This window comes from Lipophrys pholis, assembly GCF_963383615.2.
Source record: "Lipophrys pholis genome assembly, chromosome: 7".
Lineage (NCBI taxonomy): Eukaryota > Metazoa > Chordata > Actinopteri > Blenniiformes > Blenniidae > Lipophrys > Lipophrys pholis.
The window spans coordinates 22721374-22738636 of NC_137638.1; the positions used below are offsets into that span (position 1 = coordinate 22721374).

At 43.0% G+C, this 17263-nt stretch overlaps 1 protein-coding gene across 1 annotated transcript in view; it reads right to left on the reverse strand.

Annotated features, from left to right (window-relative positions):
- adgra2 (adhesion G protein-coupled receptor A2) overlaps nucleotides 1-17263 on the reverse strand; it is a 39820-nt gene that overhangs the window by 2176 nt on the left and 20381 nt on the right. The window contains exons 3-18 of the mRNA XM_080467342.1: nucleotides 7906-7977; nucleotides 6258-6329; nucleotides 6097-6168; nucleotides 5511-5674; nucleotides 4896-5109; nucleotides 4584-4748; nucleotides 4305-4503; nucleotides 4064-4213; nucleotides 3783-3944; nucleotides 2960-3160; nucleotides 2597-2783; nucleotides 1860-2068; nucleotides 1303-1430; nucleotides 1091-1214; nucleotides 840-988; nucleotides 17-106 (exon numbers count right to left, since the gene is read on the reverse strand). Of these exons, the coding sequence (XP_080323468.1) occupies nucleotides 17-106; nucleotides 840-988; nucleotides 1091-1214; nucleotides 1303-1430; nucleotides 1860-2068; nucleotides 2597-2783; nucleotides 2960-3160; nucleotides 3783-3944; nucleotides 4064-4213; nucleotides 4305-4503; nucleotides 4584-4748; nucleotides 4896-5109; nucleotides 5511-5674; nucleotides 6097-6168; nucleotides 6258-6329; nucleotides 7906-7977 (2358 nt within the window). The remainder of the gene's footprint in view (nucleotides 1-16; nucleotides 107-839; nucleotides 989-1090; nucleotides 1215-1302; nucleotides 1431-1859; nucleotides 2069-2596; nucleotides 2784-2959; nucleotides 3161-3782; nucleotides 3945-4063; nucleotides 4214-4304; nucleotides 4504-4583; nucleotides 4749-4895; nucleotides 5110-5510; nucleotides 5675-6096; nucleotides 6169-6257; nucleotides 6330-7905; nucleotides 7978-17263) is intronic.

Genomic DNA, 17263 nt, shown 5'->3' on the forward strand with positions numbered 1-17263 from the left:
AGGGAAAACAACTTACTATGGGCTGTTCTCTCCATAGTTGTTGACATTGACAGCTGCAGTGATACCACAAATAATGAGAGGAACTCCATCAGCTATCAGATAGAACCTTTAGTAACAGAGAAAACACACCAAACTCAGTTCTCAGCTATATTTTGTAGAAAACAGACCATATCATGTTTAATTCACAACAACAACTTTGGGAGTGCAGATGTTTTTAAAATGCGTAGGCTACAACAGTCTCATTTGGGATGATTTAATGTCTCTCTGGTTTCCTATACCCTCAACAGAGTTGTGTGATTCTTTGCTTTCTCAGGAGGCAGAGTGTTACAAGGATCAATACAGACTCCAGAAGTCTGAGATTTATTGCAGCCCAATCCCATGTGGGCTGAGTGGGCAACAAAGCGGATGGCTGAAGGCTCACTGGGGTCAGGGGCATAGTGTATGCCTGCAGTTTCAATATCACAGGGGCAAAAAAGTGGGAGGAGTAATGGAGGAGAATATTGGCCAAGACAGTGCACCCCTTGAGTCACCCTGCTCAGATTTATGACAACTCCCACTGCTTCTGTCATGTTGGTCTCACACATTCCTCCCCTCCCATACTCATCTCAGCTCAGGGCTCTTTTGCCTTTCAGCATTCAATCTGTTATGTCCCCCCAAGGTTTCTTAAAAACAGAGGGACTTTGGTTTGCTGGAGGACAATGGCTGCTTTTGATGGTGAACACTTTGGGTGGCCGTGCAAAATGTACTTGTACATCTGTCTAAGACATAAACCGTATTGAAAACAAACATCTCCTGGTGGAGGACATGGGTGGAAGGTGAGTTGTGGCTTGCTCACTGACCTGAGCATAGGTCGCTGAGTAGGTGGAGCAGGAGACTCTCCCTCTGGAGCCCGGGGCATTCTCCACACAGCCTCTTTGTAAATGACCCTGGCACTGACTCCGATCCACAGCAGGGTCGAGAGGGAGGAGTAGTGCAAGGCAATGCCCACCTGTTGTGTGTTGCATTTACATTAGTACATTTATATGCCACAAAAAATGTTGCTGTTGAAGAAAAATATGACAATTGGTGAAGAAATAAAAAAAAAACGTACTGCTTGGCAAACCACCGGGTAGCTTGTTAAGCTTATGCCGCCTGCATAGATCGCTGTTGTCATGGCGATGTGGAAGCACGTATTCAACAGTGTGTGCCAACTTTTTCTGGATATGTGAATTGAACTGTGAGAGCGACAGTGTCAGTTAATGAGAGGATGAAGTTTACTAACAAGCAGCATTGACAAATCTCTATGGAGATACACTACAGTACCTGTGGTGAAGTATATGAGTGATAATGATGGTGAAGAGGCAAAGGAGGAGCACTGCAGTGCAGGCATAGACCACCGGGTGGAGCACCCTGACAGAGATGGGAGTGGAGTTGGGGAACTCAGGCACCTCCTAAGAAAAGAAAACAAGAAAGTCTTTAGAAAGTTTTCTTTAAACGTAGTGGTGTTTCATGAACTACATTGGGGACAAGCAAGTATAATAATTGTGAGGGCCACAAAAAAAATTGGTTTGGTTTGCAGAGGGACGAAATGCAAAGATTGTGGCTCGTAGTTTAATAAAAGGAACTGTCGAAATAAGGTTAATTGATTACTATGCATGTATTTAATTATCCTTTTTACATCAAAATTAATTCTGGAATACAGTGATTGGAGAGTTATTATAACTTCTACTAGACATGTGATTAAAATTACTCTCCACCCTCCATCACCCATTAAACCAGTGATTTATCGTGTTCAAGAAAAAGTGCTCGCATCACACAAAAAGTTGGAACAGAGGCTGCCAGTTGAGGATGTTGGGATTAAATATTCAAAGTAATTCTACCTGCAGCACAGCATAGTTTCCAAGCACGGAGCAGCGCATTGTGGATGTGCTGCTATCACTGTACGCCAGCCGGCAGCCCTCCTGGCTCCAGCCGCCCTGCTTCTCCAGTCCCCTCAGGCTCCACTGGGCTGCCACTGCATCAGTACCGGGGGACAAGTGGCGCAGTGACACCCAGATGGCCTCCGAGTTGTTCCACATGCTGCAACCATCTATGGCGGGATGGAATGAAATTTAAGTGACAAAAACGTTTCCAACGTGCTCTGAATTGCAGATTAATGTGAAGAAATTTACAATTATTTACATCATTCTATCACAATGAACGTATATAACCTTTTTTTTTTTTTTTTTTTTTACCTTTGTATGTTAAAAAACAAGATAAAGACAGACCACAAGACATTACAACAAATGTGACACTGAACAATCTCAATAAATAAGACATAAATGCTAAAACAAATCTTCCAAATTGCTTGATGAGATTACTGAAGTCACTGTCACTGTAGATTTATTTATTACAATGGAATCTTGATGTGACATGGTACCAGCATCACATATGTAAAACGTGTTCGGGTATTCTGGTGGAGAGTGACTCCTGATAATAATAGAATAGACTAATTACATTACCAAAGTTGACACAAGCACAATTTGTACATTTTAAGTAGGATTTTAACTATTTTATATGACTATTTTTTTTCCATTTTTAACCCCTAAAAAAGGCTTTGGCTGAGATGTCTTCTTACCAAGGCCCACAAAGATGACAGGAGTGTTGACACTACGTCTGCGCGAGTGTTCAGTGTTGCTGGAGTTCCCCGACAGGGGAAAAAAGCTTCCCGTTCGAAAAGCTACAAACTGGAGCTTACAATCTGCTGAAGTATCGGGAGGAAACAGAGTAGCCGGAAGAGTCACAGAAGCCAGAGCTACAGAATTCTGGACAAAAGGAAAAACAAAACAAAAGACAAAGTATGCATTTATTTGCTGAAATTGACCAGTAAAACATAATAATTGTTGATTAATTGTTGAATTGTTGATGGCAGAATTGCTTGTGAATAGTACAGTATGAGGTAAGAAGAGAGGAGTGGCACTAGAGTTCACCCATGCTTCACCTTAAGTGGAAAATTGTTGAGCGAGGTGTTATGGGAACCAGTGCTGCAGCGGAAATGTAGCTGCTGTTCATGGATGGATTCTGGCATGTCAATTCCGGGACTGCTCGTGGACACATCGCGACGCTGATATGCCGTGCAGGTTATACCAGTGAAGTGGGCTGGTCGGATAAGATGAGCCTCCATCACAATGTTTTTAGACACCTGTTTCAGTCACACATTTTGGTTAGTTACCGCTGCTTTCCATACATATATTACAGCTGTTTGTGTTTTAAAAAATTTTTTTTTCTTATAATTACTAATAATTCTGGGTGGGATAGTACACAACTGCCAAGTTCAATATCTTTCAAGTTTATTACTTATATACTTATATATACAGTATATACTGTATATAAGTTTATATATGGCTTGCAGGAGTGTCTATTCAACTGCTTTTACAGGAGTCACCACTGCAAATGATTGTAAATTGCATTGTGGAATTGGCTAGATTAGTCCAACCAAGACTCAGAATCCAGGTGCCATGCACTCAATTGGATGTATCACCACAGTCAAACTGGTTTTCTGCAGACATTCAATAATTCTGTTCCATTAGAAAGGTAAAAGTCCCAGAAAATGTAACAAAAAATATACAGGTTTTGAAATTAAACCTTAAACATGCTAAACTTCATAACATATACATTTGTTGCATATACAGTAAATGTCCTGTTATCACATTTTATTTACATATTCAATGTGATTTCCCAGCAACTATAAATGTGTTGTGTGGAAAAGAAATCTTGTCATGGAACAAAAGAAAAAAACAGAATAAAGTTTTAATGGTCTTCACCATGGAGAAGTCTTGAGCATGACTGTGTAGCTGAGGCCAGGCCAAGGTCTCCAGAGAGTAGACTATAGAGCTACAAGCCCTCTTCTCTCTCTGAGCAAGAGAGAGAATCTGATTATCCACCTGCATCAGGTTACTGCCCATCTCCACCATCACCTCCGACAACTGAAACACACGCAGACATTTGTACAGAGATTTAAAAGGATGCTGACACCCAGGGAAGACGTCACATGAACATGGCTTTAAAAGATCCATTTAAATCATTAACTGAACACTTTTCTCACCTCCCGCAGCTGTCTGACATATTCCATGAATCTCTCCATAATTTGCGCCACATACATGACATCTACTGAATCAGTGAAGCCCGTGCTCTCCATTGTGTACGTACGCACTTGATGCGCCACAGTGACAGCATTGGACGCATTGATGGGTCTCTGAAATGTAAGAGCAAAACGTCAGTCAGACCATGAGGCATTATTTCACGGCAAACTGTGGAGCTGCTGTGGCACCGGCAGCCATTCTGACCAGGATGAAGGTATGCAGGACTCGGGTGATGCCGTTGGTGTAGTGACAGTTCGAGTAGTCGCCATCCTGCCACTGTCCAGAGCGGTCGCAGTATCGAGAGGCTTTCTTCTGCTCCATCCCTTCATCCACAGGCATTGAAGTGTAACGCAGCTGCAGGCAGTACTGATGAGAGGTGATGCCTGCCAGAGTTCTTGGCCACCTGGTAAATAAGCCCAGAGAACACTGAGAAACCTGACTTTCTTTTTGTTTAAGATAAACATCACTGTAACTGTAACCAACCTGAACTCCCCACGGTTGTTGACAACTTTATCTTCTGGACAGAAGGAGGCACTGTTCTCCAGCACCACTATTTCAACAGTGCGGGAGGTATTGCCCCGCCCGGTGGAAACCACACACTCCCACTCCCCACTGGCCTCCACATGTACGTTGAAGAGAATAAGCTCGCTGGATAAGACAACATAGACAGCTCATTATCTGACATTATCAACACATCATGTTCAACTAGTAAAACCCTTGTTCTTTTGTGTGACATTACTCAGAAGTAATAGAGTAAACCTTTAAAGAGAAGTGAGCTCAGAGAGCCAGCAGCACCTGGTGATGAAGGTGCAGTCGTGCAGCACACTGTCCTCCAGTTGGACACCCATTTCTGGATCGGAGGTCACCAGCTGACCATTGTGACGCCAGTGCAAGGTGGTGATCTTGTCCACCAGGGCGGCGGTGCAGTGGAAGGGCAACCGATCACCTCTGAAGACCACCTGGCGCTGGGATGGCAGCAGGGACAGGGTGTGCAGCTCCAGAGGACCGTCTGAAAAACATGATGGTGGGAAAAGATGCAGATGTGACCATCACACTTCGGTCCAAATGGCTTGTGCTGCTCTCTCATTACCCAACCTCAGCTAAATGTTTCCACAGAAGCTAGTTTGAGTCCGCTGTTTGGAGCAGATTGGATGCAGACTGCAGCAATTCATAAATGCAACCCACAGGATTAGCTGTCAACACTGTTCATTGATACTTTTAGAAAAAAAATTCTCTGCAGGGATTTCTTGGGGCAGATCTGTTCCAACTTCCAACCCCTCTGGACCAACAATTCTTTAAATAGCTGAAAAGATGTGGCGTGTTATTATGAGGACACTGTCATTGTCACTCACAGCCCAATGCTCTCTAAAATAAAGTGGCAAACCACCTCATTCATAGCCAGACTCTCACCACAGCTTAGCTGGCTTTCTCTAAGCCCACGCAGGGGCTTTCCCCTCAGACTCCTGGGGTAGGCACACAGGGTTTCATCTCCCAGACGCGCTGAACTGCTGCGAAAGAAGCCCGGGACCCATCGCAGCCCACAGTCACAGGACAGGTAGTCTGAGTTAAAGTTCCTGGGGAGAGAGATAATACTGATTTTTCTTTTTGCGGGTACAATTTCTGATCTCATTACAGACTTGACATACGGTACCCATGCATGTGAACACTTGATGGCTTTTTGCATTGCATTGTTAAAACTCCTCATTTGTTGCAGGTACAAAAGATGATTTGGACCAATAAATAGTTGGGCCCTCCCAGTGCAATATTCATCCATCCATCCATCCATCCATCCATCCAGCCATCCATCCATCCATCCATCCATCCATCCATCCATCCATCCATCAATCTATCCATTGGAGTTGATCCACGGCTAACTCGGGGTTAAAGCAGGTCGCCACTCATAAAATCGTTAAATATTCCACTTCACACGAAAAACACTTAATGAATACTTTTAATTGGACATGAGTTAACGCTGACTTGAAACTGAAACACTCACACGAGCTTGAGGGACGGCAGCTCTTCGAACACTCCTGGATCCATGGTCGATATGATGTTACCAGACAGGTTTCTAACACAGGACCAATCGGATAAATGAACTCAATCGCTTCGCCACAAATTGAGCAGTGCAACATTTTGTTTTGTGGATGTGTCTCTTACAGTTTAGTGAGATTGGTCAGTCCCTGGAACATGTCTGCAGACAAGCAGCCAATGCGGTTGTTGGACAGGTCGCTGCAATTGCGAAAAAACAATGGAATGTGTTAGCTCAGCCACTCAGCCACATATTTTGGTATCTTAAGCCTTTGCGTTTGTGTTATCAGATTGCATATTACATATTCACAATAGGCATGTTGAAAACTTTTCAGGGCCTCACTTACTCTGGTTTACAATTAATCAAATAGTGATAAAGAGCCTTAGAAAGTTCCGATTTATATAAACATGCCAGCAGTCCCTGCCACTTTCTCTTATCAGGACTCCACGGTGCCAGAGTAAAAGTTTATCACTGCCGGGGTAAAAGCAGGGCCCCTGTCCTGCTGTTCACCTCTGAGTGTGATGTATAGCTGCAGCCAGAGAGGGATCTGCTCTGTTGCACCTCTGACACTACCCAGCAGAGAGCTGTCCAGAGCATGTGTTTATCTCCCCCTGTTTGTTTTGAGAAGCCCCAGACCTTGCAGGGAAAACACAAGTAGGGGGAGGAGGGACGGGGAGTCACGCGGAGCAGCACAGACGAACAGTCTCGACCCACGCTGCAACCAGACCTCAAGTGTCCAAAAACACAATGAGTGAACAGCGAGCGGCTGCAAACAGCCGCCTTGTCACATTCAATACCGTGTGAGGAGCCTCTGAGGTTTCCTCAGGGGTGAAGCGGGGCGTAGAGATGACATCCCAGGGCCTCCGCAAAGATCAGCAGAAACATTTGAACGAGGCCTTTATGGTCACACTAACACTGGGGAGCGCAATATAACATCTGCCACGAGCTGCCAAAACAGCATATATGTGACTTTGTCTCAGCTACTGTCAATCTTGATGAGCCGTCATAAACAAGCTAAACTATTCTGTCTGTAATGTCAAAACACACAACTTTGATGATTCGTGGTTTCTTGGTGTGAACCAGAGCTGGCCAAAATATTCACATTCTTTACTTAAGAAGAAATACAGATACTTGTTTAAATAAGACTTTGGTATCTGTAAACGTGCTGATTCAACCTTTTCACTTAAGTAAAAGTAAAAAATACTGAAGTACTGAAATATTTTCGAGTACACGGTGTTCTTTTTTGATATGAATCTTAAACCTTTTTGTGGTTATATGTTATTTGCACATGTGTGGACACACGCTTCATGACTATTGTTATTGTGACACTATGGTTGTCACCATGAATACACCAGCGCACTAGTAATGGCAGAGATCATGGACCATAGTTCTGGTTCAGAAATTAAATGATGTTCTAAGTGTATACAACATGTATTAAAGTGACTGGACTTTGACCAGTATGAATTCTATTTGAGTCTTTGGAAGTCTTGAATTTGTCAAGATCTGCAACTTCAGTATCTATCCGCTGCCTGGATCACTGTAACTCTGAATTATTATCTGGAGAGGTTAAAACAAGTAACAAGGCAGTTTGAAGAATGTAAGGAATAGAAAGTACAGATATTTGTGTTAAAATATATGGAGAAAAGGTGAAAAGTTCTCAATATGTGAGTAAATGTAATATACCTAAAAGGTCTACTTAAGTAGAGAAACAAATCATTAACATGCGACTTCTGCCATGAATTAACCAGCGCGTGAATCATGCTGTTGTCTACTTACAGTTTCCGAAGCTCAGACAGACCTCGGAAGGCTCCGGGCATGATGGTGCTGATTAGATTGTGCTTGAGGTCCCTGAAGGAGAGAGAGAAAAAAAAAAAACATTAGGCCACAAACTAAATGAAGACAGGAATGGTGTGTAATGGAGGATGATTGTAGATTTTGGGATTAGCTTTTTTGTGTGTTAGGAGATTTTCATTGCTACTCCACTGTTATGACTGTGGAATAAATACATTAGCTGGAGGCAGAAACCAGATACATTGAAGGAAGTGGTCCTTCATGAATTAAATGACTAAAATTATATTGACTTTCTTCACCAAGTAAGTCTAAAAATAAGTACCTTTAGCTCAGTGCCATTTTGCTTATTGGGATAATTTAATTTAGCAAATGCAGTTGTAGTTTCACTCGCAACTAGACACATATGCATGTAAAATGTTGAGCTTAGGGTGTGTAGCTTAGCATATAATCAAGAGGGAATAGTGAGCCAAACTCTGTTCAAATGCAATAAGTTCAGTCAAAAAGCAGCTTCTGAAAAAATCAAGCAATAAACAAAGAATAAGAATTATGGTTGCACGCATGCAGACACACACACACACACACACACACACACACACACACACACACACACACACACACACACACACACACACACACACACACACACACACACACACACACACACACACCGAGATTGGGCACCAAGTAAATTGACCTAAAAAGTGAGGATCAGCATTTCTGTTCCACTTAAGCACTTATGTTAGCCTGTTCATTCCTTTTCATGTGGAATACCAAGTATTGTAAAAAAACTAAACAAAAAAAAACGCTTTAACCAACCAGGACCATTGAGTAGTCAAGTAGGACACAATTTTCCTCATCCATTCATCCATCTATCTATCTTCAGTACCATTTTATACAATTCAGAGTCGTGGGGCTCTCGGGCTGATACAATCGGGGAAGGCAGCATACAAACTGGACAGGTCACCAGTCCGTCACTGGGCCAACACACAGAGACACAGTCACAAACACTCACATTCACACCTACAGGCAATCTATGGTCACCAATCAACCTCACATGCGTGTTTTTGGACTGTGGGAAACAACCCACACATGCAAACTCCACCTGAATCCACTAAGTAACCACTGTTCCATAGGGTAGAAGCAAACACATCTTTCCAATTTAATGACTCCTCAGCTAATCATGAACTGATCTCCACACAAAAATCAAACTCCTTGAATTCAGACTACCAAGCTACTTAATAAAATATGTTTTGGAAGGACAGATAACAAAGGAATTGCCATTGTTTTGTGTGTCGTTACATTTCAGAAGGATACTTGAATCCATCATCGGACATGGAGTAGATTTCGAGAGTCGTTATATCAGCTGGGTAAGAGGAACAGGGTTAAATCAGGTCAATAAATGGATGTTAAATCATAAACAAAATCCTGTTTCTATTGATCGCAGAAGAGGACTTCCTGGGGGGAGTTTTCTGTATTTGTGTTTTAACCAAGATGAACAGTGGTATGGACAACCTTAGGGGACTTTCTGGGTCATTTTTTCCACAAACATTATCCGAGATTGCTTCTTTTCACCACACTGCTTCACATCCTGCACAACCTCAGGCATCTCATAACCATTGTTTTGTCCACTCTCCAAGAGATGAGCTTTTTTTGGTCAAACTAGGGCAGGGAAATTGTTTTAGAGAATGACTTCCAGCAAAAAAAAATTACACTGTGCGGTATGGCTTGGATGCAGAAAAAGATCATGGGTTTCGCTGGCGGTCCAAGCGTTCTTTAAGCCATCGCTCATATTTGTATTATAGACGGGAGACAGGTTATAATAATGGAGTAGAAATTGTCTGGCCTCTCAGCAAAAAGATGAAGTGTGTTGTGTTTGTCTTCGAGCTTTGGTTTGAACAGCTTTTCCTCAGCTCTTTGAGCGCACGCCAGTCGACCAGACAGGACGTTTAAAAAAAGACGGGAGATATTTCCATAACTTGGATTCAAACAGAAATGAGCAGCTTGTTACGACACACACTTCACCAATCAAATCAAAGTGGAGTCTTTGCATTTCACGAGGGAACAACAGTACCCTCCTATATATGTGTGTGTGTGTGCAAGAGGCCTAGTGGCTCTGCCACATTGTATGTATCTTTGTGTGCCAATGTCCCACTCTGAGTATACATGTGTCTCTGTGTGTCAGTAGCTGTATAGGATTTGTTGACCGGGGCAGGGAGAGAACAATACTGCTGTTTCCAGTCTGCGTGTCTCGGGGCTCATTAGTGCGGCGATGAAAGACGAGGCACTGCCCACTATTTCCTCTCTCTGAGGTCTGCCCCTCCCTCTCTGTCTGCCCCTTTCACACACATACACAAGCGTGTGTTTGCCGTTTCACACTGACCTCCATGTAGATGCTCTGACATACCCGTGTATAGAGTTGGATTTAAATTATAATGCCGGTAAAGCAGAGCCATTGTAAATACAAAAAGACCCATTACCAATTTTACTCCCTTCACTTACATTTATATCAGAGAGTAAGGGTTAATATGTTTCTTTTCTCATTCTGTGCTTGTAGACACTGCTTCACTTTACTGAAAACATGATGACTGGTGCATTTTATTGTAGGTGAAGGAATGAAATGTGTGACATGAGTATAAATAAACTGGGCCTGTGAAAAAGATGGACATTTTCTTCTCATTTATTCCTGTGTTGTTTGTATCCCATGGGCTATTTTTTTATGGCTTTAAACCTGCGGGTCCCCAGCACCAATCCTGGATCATTGCTGGGCCTTGTTAGATGCTTGGTGAGGACAAAGCCATGAGAGTCAGGTGTGTTGAAGCAGAGAGAGAACTAAAACATGCAGGACAGGAGCTCTCCGGGTCTAGAGCTTCACACCTCTACTTAAACACAAGGGATACAATTCTAAAGCAGACATTATTATATCAGGAATATATTGTATTATGATGTTTTTATGTCAACTTGCACTTTCACCCAAACTAAGATCTTTATGTCCAAAATATTACTCAAATAAATGCACAAATAGAGAATTTATAAATGAACAAATCATATTTGGAGAATAAACAAAAAAAATTACCTATAGAAATGTTTTGACTTCCCTCTGCTTTACATGGAACTTTTTTTTTTCATCTACAGTCTTAATTTGCATGAAGCAAATGGAAATCTCCACCTTGCATCAAACTAATTCAATCATACACACTGCGGCGACAAAGTATCTATGCTAAGGAACCATGTGAATGACATCATGTTACTCAGGAGACACAAGACGATTTATGTATGTAGTGATGCAGGACATGGAGACAGTGGATGTAGCAGGAGAGGAGGCAGCAGGCAGGATGGAGACACATGACTTGCTGTAGACCCCCGAGGAGATCAGCCACAACAGGAACAAGAAGTCAGTCTACAGGTAAGTTGAACTGTTTGATTTCTCTAAGGTTTTAGATACGATATTCTACCATCAGCAGTTTTTACTGTTCATTTGAAGAAAAATAATGTGTTACTTTTTATCTGCCTTACCTTCAATTATCATCAATTATGACGCCCACAAGAGGGACAACTAGTGATGACATGGCTTAAAGTCTCTATCCATCCGTGGCTTTGATTAGAAGCTTTTACTCACACGAAAAGCTGAACAGACACAGCCAGCTGTTACAAGAACATTTTACAGCCTGCAGCTTTTCAGATTCAATGTTGTTAGAGGCTATCGATCCACATTAGTGTCAGATCAGTGTAATACTATTCTGAGCATCATTACCTGATGACCTCTCCAACTGTCCATCACCAAATAGCAAATATGGCAAAAGTACAAAGCATTTGTAGATTTTTCGCATATTTGTATTTCACTATTCTGACAGCTTTTTATATTTTCTCCCCCTATTTGAACAAAAGCAGTATGTCTGCTTCGAAGGTGAAGGTGATTCAGAGTTACAGTGAATAGCTCAAAGCAGCTGAATTCAACAGTGATCAAGACTCATTTGTGAATTGAAGTATCAATACTGACAAACATGCTTTGGAAAACAAGATTTATAAGGTGTGTGCATGTGCATACATGTATGCTGATATGACCTCACCTCCACAAGCAAAGGGATCAAGAAGCCTTATAAAAAGACATTAATACTTTATCAATAATGTAAACATTTCACCTGAACTGCATTTACTTTTACCAAATGCATTTATTTTACTGGAATAAAGACTATGAGTACTTTTGGCAACTTTGCCCAATAGTGTTGTAAATGTAACCTGCGACTGCAGTGCTATTCCTTTTGGCAGAATCTGGCAACTGACTGCAATTATGAAATTAATACAGTTTCATTGGATTTGTAACTTGTCACCGGTCTCATATATAATCTGTTGTGAAGAGCTGCTGTTTCTCTGCTCGACTTGACCGTTATCCCTTATGTGAAGAGCAGCTCTGATATTCTTTCACGAGGACAGTCTAATTAATCCTGAGCTAACGCAGTCCTCCTGACAGCAATTAGAAAGATGTCTAAGTGTGAATAATATTAACAATGTCCTCGATTCAAGTCACACCAATAGCTGCTGCCAGTATTTTTTTTTCAGTTATTTCGTTGCCTTTTCTTCTCATAATTACGTCACAGATCTGTTTGTCTCAAGAACCACTGACATTCACGTTATCAAGTGAATCAGACTGACACACAGAAACTGAATAATAACACAGCTGAGTGACGAACATCAACACAGTGGCATTTGAGGGAGTTTGCTGAATTTCCATAATGAATATACACTTTTTATTCTCAATATTGAGCACACTAAATACACTGGGTTTTGAACAGGGACCATGTTTGTATTCATTATTAATAGCTTGTACTTTTGACATGTTAGTTATTGACCTTTAGAATTGACACTAACTTTAAACTTATCAATATCTCTGTGTGACTTGAAAGCGCAGAGCTCTGTGCGTGCTTCGGCCTGAGGAGTATATCAACAGTCCAGTGCTAGTGATACAGTCTCTTATCACCAGGCTGGGGAATTTGAAGGAGCTCCCCGGCCTCAGCGCTGCTTGTAGCACTAGCCAAGCCCTCGCCTTCACCGGAGCCCAAACGTCAGCTGTTGCTTACCGCCATAATCCGAGCTGAATCTCAGCTGCAGCCCCTCGCCACTCTCTGATTTGTTTCCAGCTTTATTTCAAGCACGCAGCACAATCCACACAGCAGCTCGAGCGGGCCTCACACTCAGGCGATGACTTGTCAGTGTGCCCTCTGGAGTGGAGAGCGCCCTCTCTGACAACAGCTTCACAGCTCAGTGGCCTTGACACCGATGACAACAGCTGTCACCATGCGCGGGGATAATAGCACAGACAAGAATTACGTCAAAGCCTCACATGCTTGCTGAACACGGAAATATTATCGTCTAAAATGTCAACTCTACCTATCATTTTTTTCAGTATTCTTCTCAGTAGCTGCTTGCAGTTCATCTCAAAGGTGCATGATTGGCTGCGACACATTATTATTATGACTCTGGCTTTTCCTTTTGAGTTATGCTTTGTAACCTTCTGAGTGCAGTGCTTTATCCCCTTCGCCACATGTGGCCTGTGTGATTGGATTGTGACAGACTCGAGCTCACTCCCGGCCCAAAAGGGGCCATTGTTTGCTGCCACTGGGCCTAACACCAGAGGCTACCATTAAGAATGTCTTTTTTTTCTGCAACAAACTCCTCTTGATCAATGGGGCTGGTCCTCTGCCATTCTGAAGAGTCATTGCTGGGTGGGTATAGGGGATGAGCACCTGGGCCCCAAGCAGACTGGAGAGGAGCGATGTGCTTGTAGGGCAACGAGAGGGTAATAATGAAGACATGGTCTATAATGTGCTCCAGACATGGAGTGCTCCATTATCAGGAGCGCAGCAGCGGGGACTGGAGTGCTGACATTGTTTAGGCCCCGGCTCTGGAGGGAGCTGAGAAAAAGACTCAAACCAGGGAAAGGCCGCTCATTATCACCAGACTGGAATCAAGAATTTCCTGTGGCAGGATTTTTTTTTTTTTCATAGAAAAACGTGGAATTGTAGGGGTTGTTTCTATGTTTTGATTATGCTTTTTTCTGGGTACAGCCCAATATAAGCTTTGTCTGAAGCCAAACAAAAAAACTTAGGTTTTCTGAAAAAAGGCAAATGAGAGGTTGACTGGCACCTTGGTTCCTGACGGAGGTCAGTGGAGACCATTTTTGTGCTGCGTGTCATTTCCTGTCTGGTTGGCGTCTCTTTCCGTGGCCCTCGCTCGTTTATTTTTACAGTTTCCTTTTTCTCCATTTTTACAGCCTAGCTTTCCCCTGTAGGGAGGGGCAGGTGGGTTAGGGGATTCAGTATGAAGCAAAATCGTTCCTGTGTTTGGCCCCGTAGACCCCACCTCCCCACTCCTCAACACACTTGCTCACAATGGGGGCTCTGTAACACAGGCCCAAACCGTACTCCTGCCTTCCCCCCAAAACAGGAAACCAGGATCTGCAGAGGTCTTGTTTTTCTACTAATTTCCTGCTTTGCTGTCCCTTCCCCAGATTATTTTCTTAATTTTTTTTCTGGTTCCTCTCAGATTGAGTGTACCTAATCAAAGTTATGTCTTTGTTCATGTGGAAACTGTTTTAAAGCCATCAGAAAGCTAAATGACATCAAGATAAGTTTTCTTTTACAGTCAGAGAATTTCTGCATTTTGGATTACTCTTGTTATACATACTGAATCTTTTTCCTTTATTCACTCAAGAGCCTCATCCTGTCCCTGCTTTTCTTCTTTTATGGTTCAACAGGTGAACCACGAGGAAAGGTAAGGACTTATAACAACTTGCACATTTTTCATGGTACTATCACGGACCGACAGTTAAAACTGCACAGCGAGGTCCACGGAAATAGCATTGCAGATTTAATTCAAATGTGCAGTTCTCTGCGTTGATTATATGTTCCTATATTCCAGAGCAAGAGAAAATCGAGAATATGAAGCCAAGGAAGATATTGGAAGCATGAATCTTTATTGCCTCCAGGTCTGGCTTTTAGAGCAGCTGAGTGAGAGGGTGAAGGAATTTTGATGGCAAGGAGTTTTTCTTGATCTGAAACCATAGAAGCTACGGAGTGTGATCATCATGCAACGTCAAATATTTCAGAGTCAAAGAAATCAATTTCCAGAAGAGCGAAAAAGCTGTAAATCCTTCCAATATTCAAGCATAACACAGATTTGGTATGTCAAATTGAGTTAATATGAAGTAACATTAGCTTGGAAAGACACATGCAACTTGAAATCGTCAATGAAAAGATATTTTCGGCCAGTAGGTGGACTGCGGCATGGAGAGAGTGTCAAAGGGGTGGAACAGTGAAAGACCCTGTGAGATGGGAGGGGGCAGATGCAAAAATGAAGCAGAAAAGGAACAGAAACGGAAGTGGGGGGAAGTAAGTCCAGAGAAAGCTCAAGTTCCTCTGCAGGAAAAAGCCATTGAAATCATATCAAGTTTGCAGAAAGAGTGTGTGAGCGAGTTACTGGCATATAAAGCGTACAATTTGGTAATGGGCTTATGAGGGGGCTCGCTCGCTGTTTCAATAAACCCCCAGAGCCACGACTGAGCTAGACTTGCAATACAAACACACCCCGTTCCTTCAGTTTATCTGAAAGACACATCTGGAGTCTATCAACTCCAGCAGCACCCCCTTTCTGTTTCCACTCTCCAGCACGCTTAACCCCTTCCTCACCCACTCCACCCCTCAATGTCACGCACTCTCATTAGGTGACTGTTGCCTAACCGGCAGCCACTCGATGGCGTGTGCGGGAAAACACACAAACATAAATGTTCATTTTCCTGTGAGGGAGGGAACAAGAGTCCCATGTGCAACCTCCACAGCTGCCCTGAGCTGTGCTCAGAGTGGTGGGCTGCTACAATTTGAACCCAGACTGGTCTAGACACAAGGGCTCCTCGACATGTCTACACATTCTCTCTGTTTTTACATGCTATATCGCCGCTCGGCTCTACTTTGTTTCCACTCATCAATGTAATTTCTTTTAGCCTGCGTGTGGAAATAATGTTAATCTCCCGCTAAGGAAAACAACTTCAGGTTTATATAAGACAAACTGCAGGAGTGTGCTTTCCTTCCCTCCCTCCCCCTTCTTCTTCCTCTCTTTCCCCTCTCACTCGAGCCACCACCATACCATCTTTAGCCATCTCGGCTCCACTTCCCCTGTGTCAGATGGTAAAGTTGTTTAAGTTGGACTTCTTCCTAGCCCCAGCTGCTCAGAATGGCAGAGGCAATCTCAAGGTCGGTTTCTGAGAGACACAGGCAAAGACTGAGTGGCCTGTTTATGAAACAGATACGATCAAGTCATTAAGTAGAGAACTACCCTCGTCATTCATAACCATACCGTTATAATTGTATAAGTTCAACTATGGAGATATTTTCCAAACATATCTGCACATTCTCATGCTCTCTGTGACTTATTGGTCACAGGTTTCACTATAAATCTTAATCCCAGTTGCTCCCCAATGATATATCACAAGAAACTCCTTATTTCCTGCTCGAGAATAAAGTTGAAAGGAGTCAAGAGGAAGTTTTCAATTATCTTGAAATACGTTTTCTGTGCGTTATCCTCCACAAAGCAATAAGTAAGAGTACAGTCACATCAAGTAGATTCACACTGCGGGGGTCATTGCAGCATCTTATGCTGACAAAATCTGTCATGCTGCCAACACCTTGATGTTCCGCACAGTCCGAACCACAAGCCTCGGCCCTGCCTTTCAGACCTGTTCACAACAAACGCCCTGCTGCTCCCTCATCCATCATCATTGCTGCTCCTTCTCTCCCCGTAGGGTGAACAGACCTGGTAATGAGGGCCCCTTGTGCCCTGCCTGCCTGTCCTGTGTCCCATGGTGCAGTGGGGCCCAGCTGGACAAGAGCCAGACTGCCTCGGCCTTCTTTGCTCATTATTCTCATTACCTTGCCTCAAATCAGCGCAGGACAGGCTGCTGGGATCTGTCCACAACTCATAAAGGCCCCGGCTCGTTAACGCGGCTGCCAGCGAAACCTCGCCCCCAAAAAAGGGTGTGCACAAAGGTGGAGGTACTCAAATAGGTACATGAGTGCAGTGCCGGGGACCTCGAGCTGGTGGGTTCAAATGTGACTCTTTTTTGCACATACCAAGTACGACCACAAAGGCAAGGTATGATTCAACTGGTGTGCCCCAAGAGCTGGAAAGAAATAAGGTATTCCAAGATCCAAATGTAGCTGTTGGATGGTAAGCCTATTTAAAAGAGCTACAAAAACACAGTAGTCCAGTAAGAGGGCAAAAACAAACAAGCCTAAATTGCTCCTCTGTACTTGGGTGGTTTGGCAGGTTATGAAGGCAATAGTGGCTTTGAGGA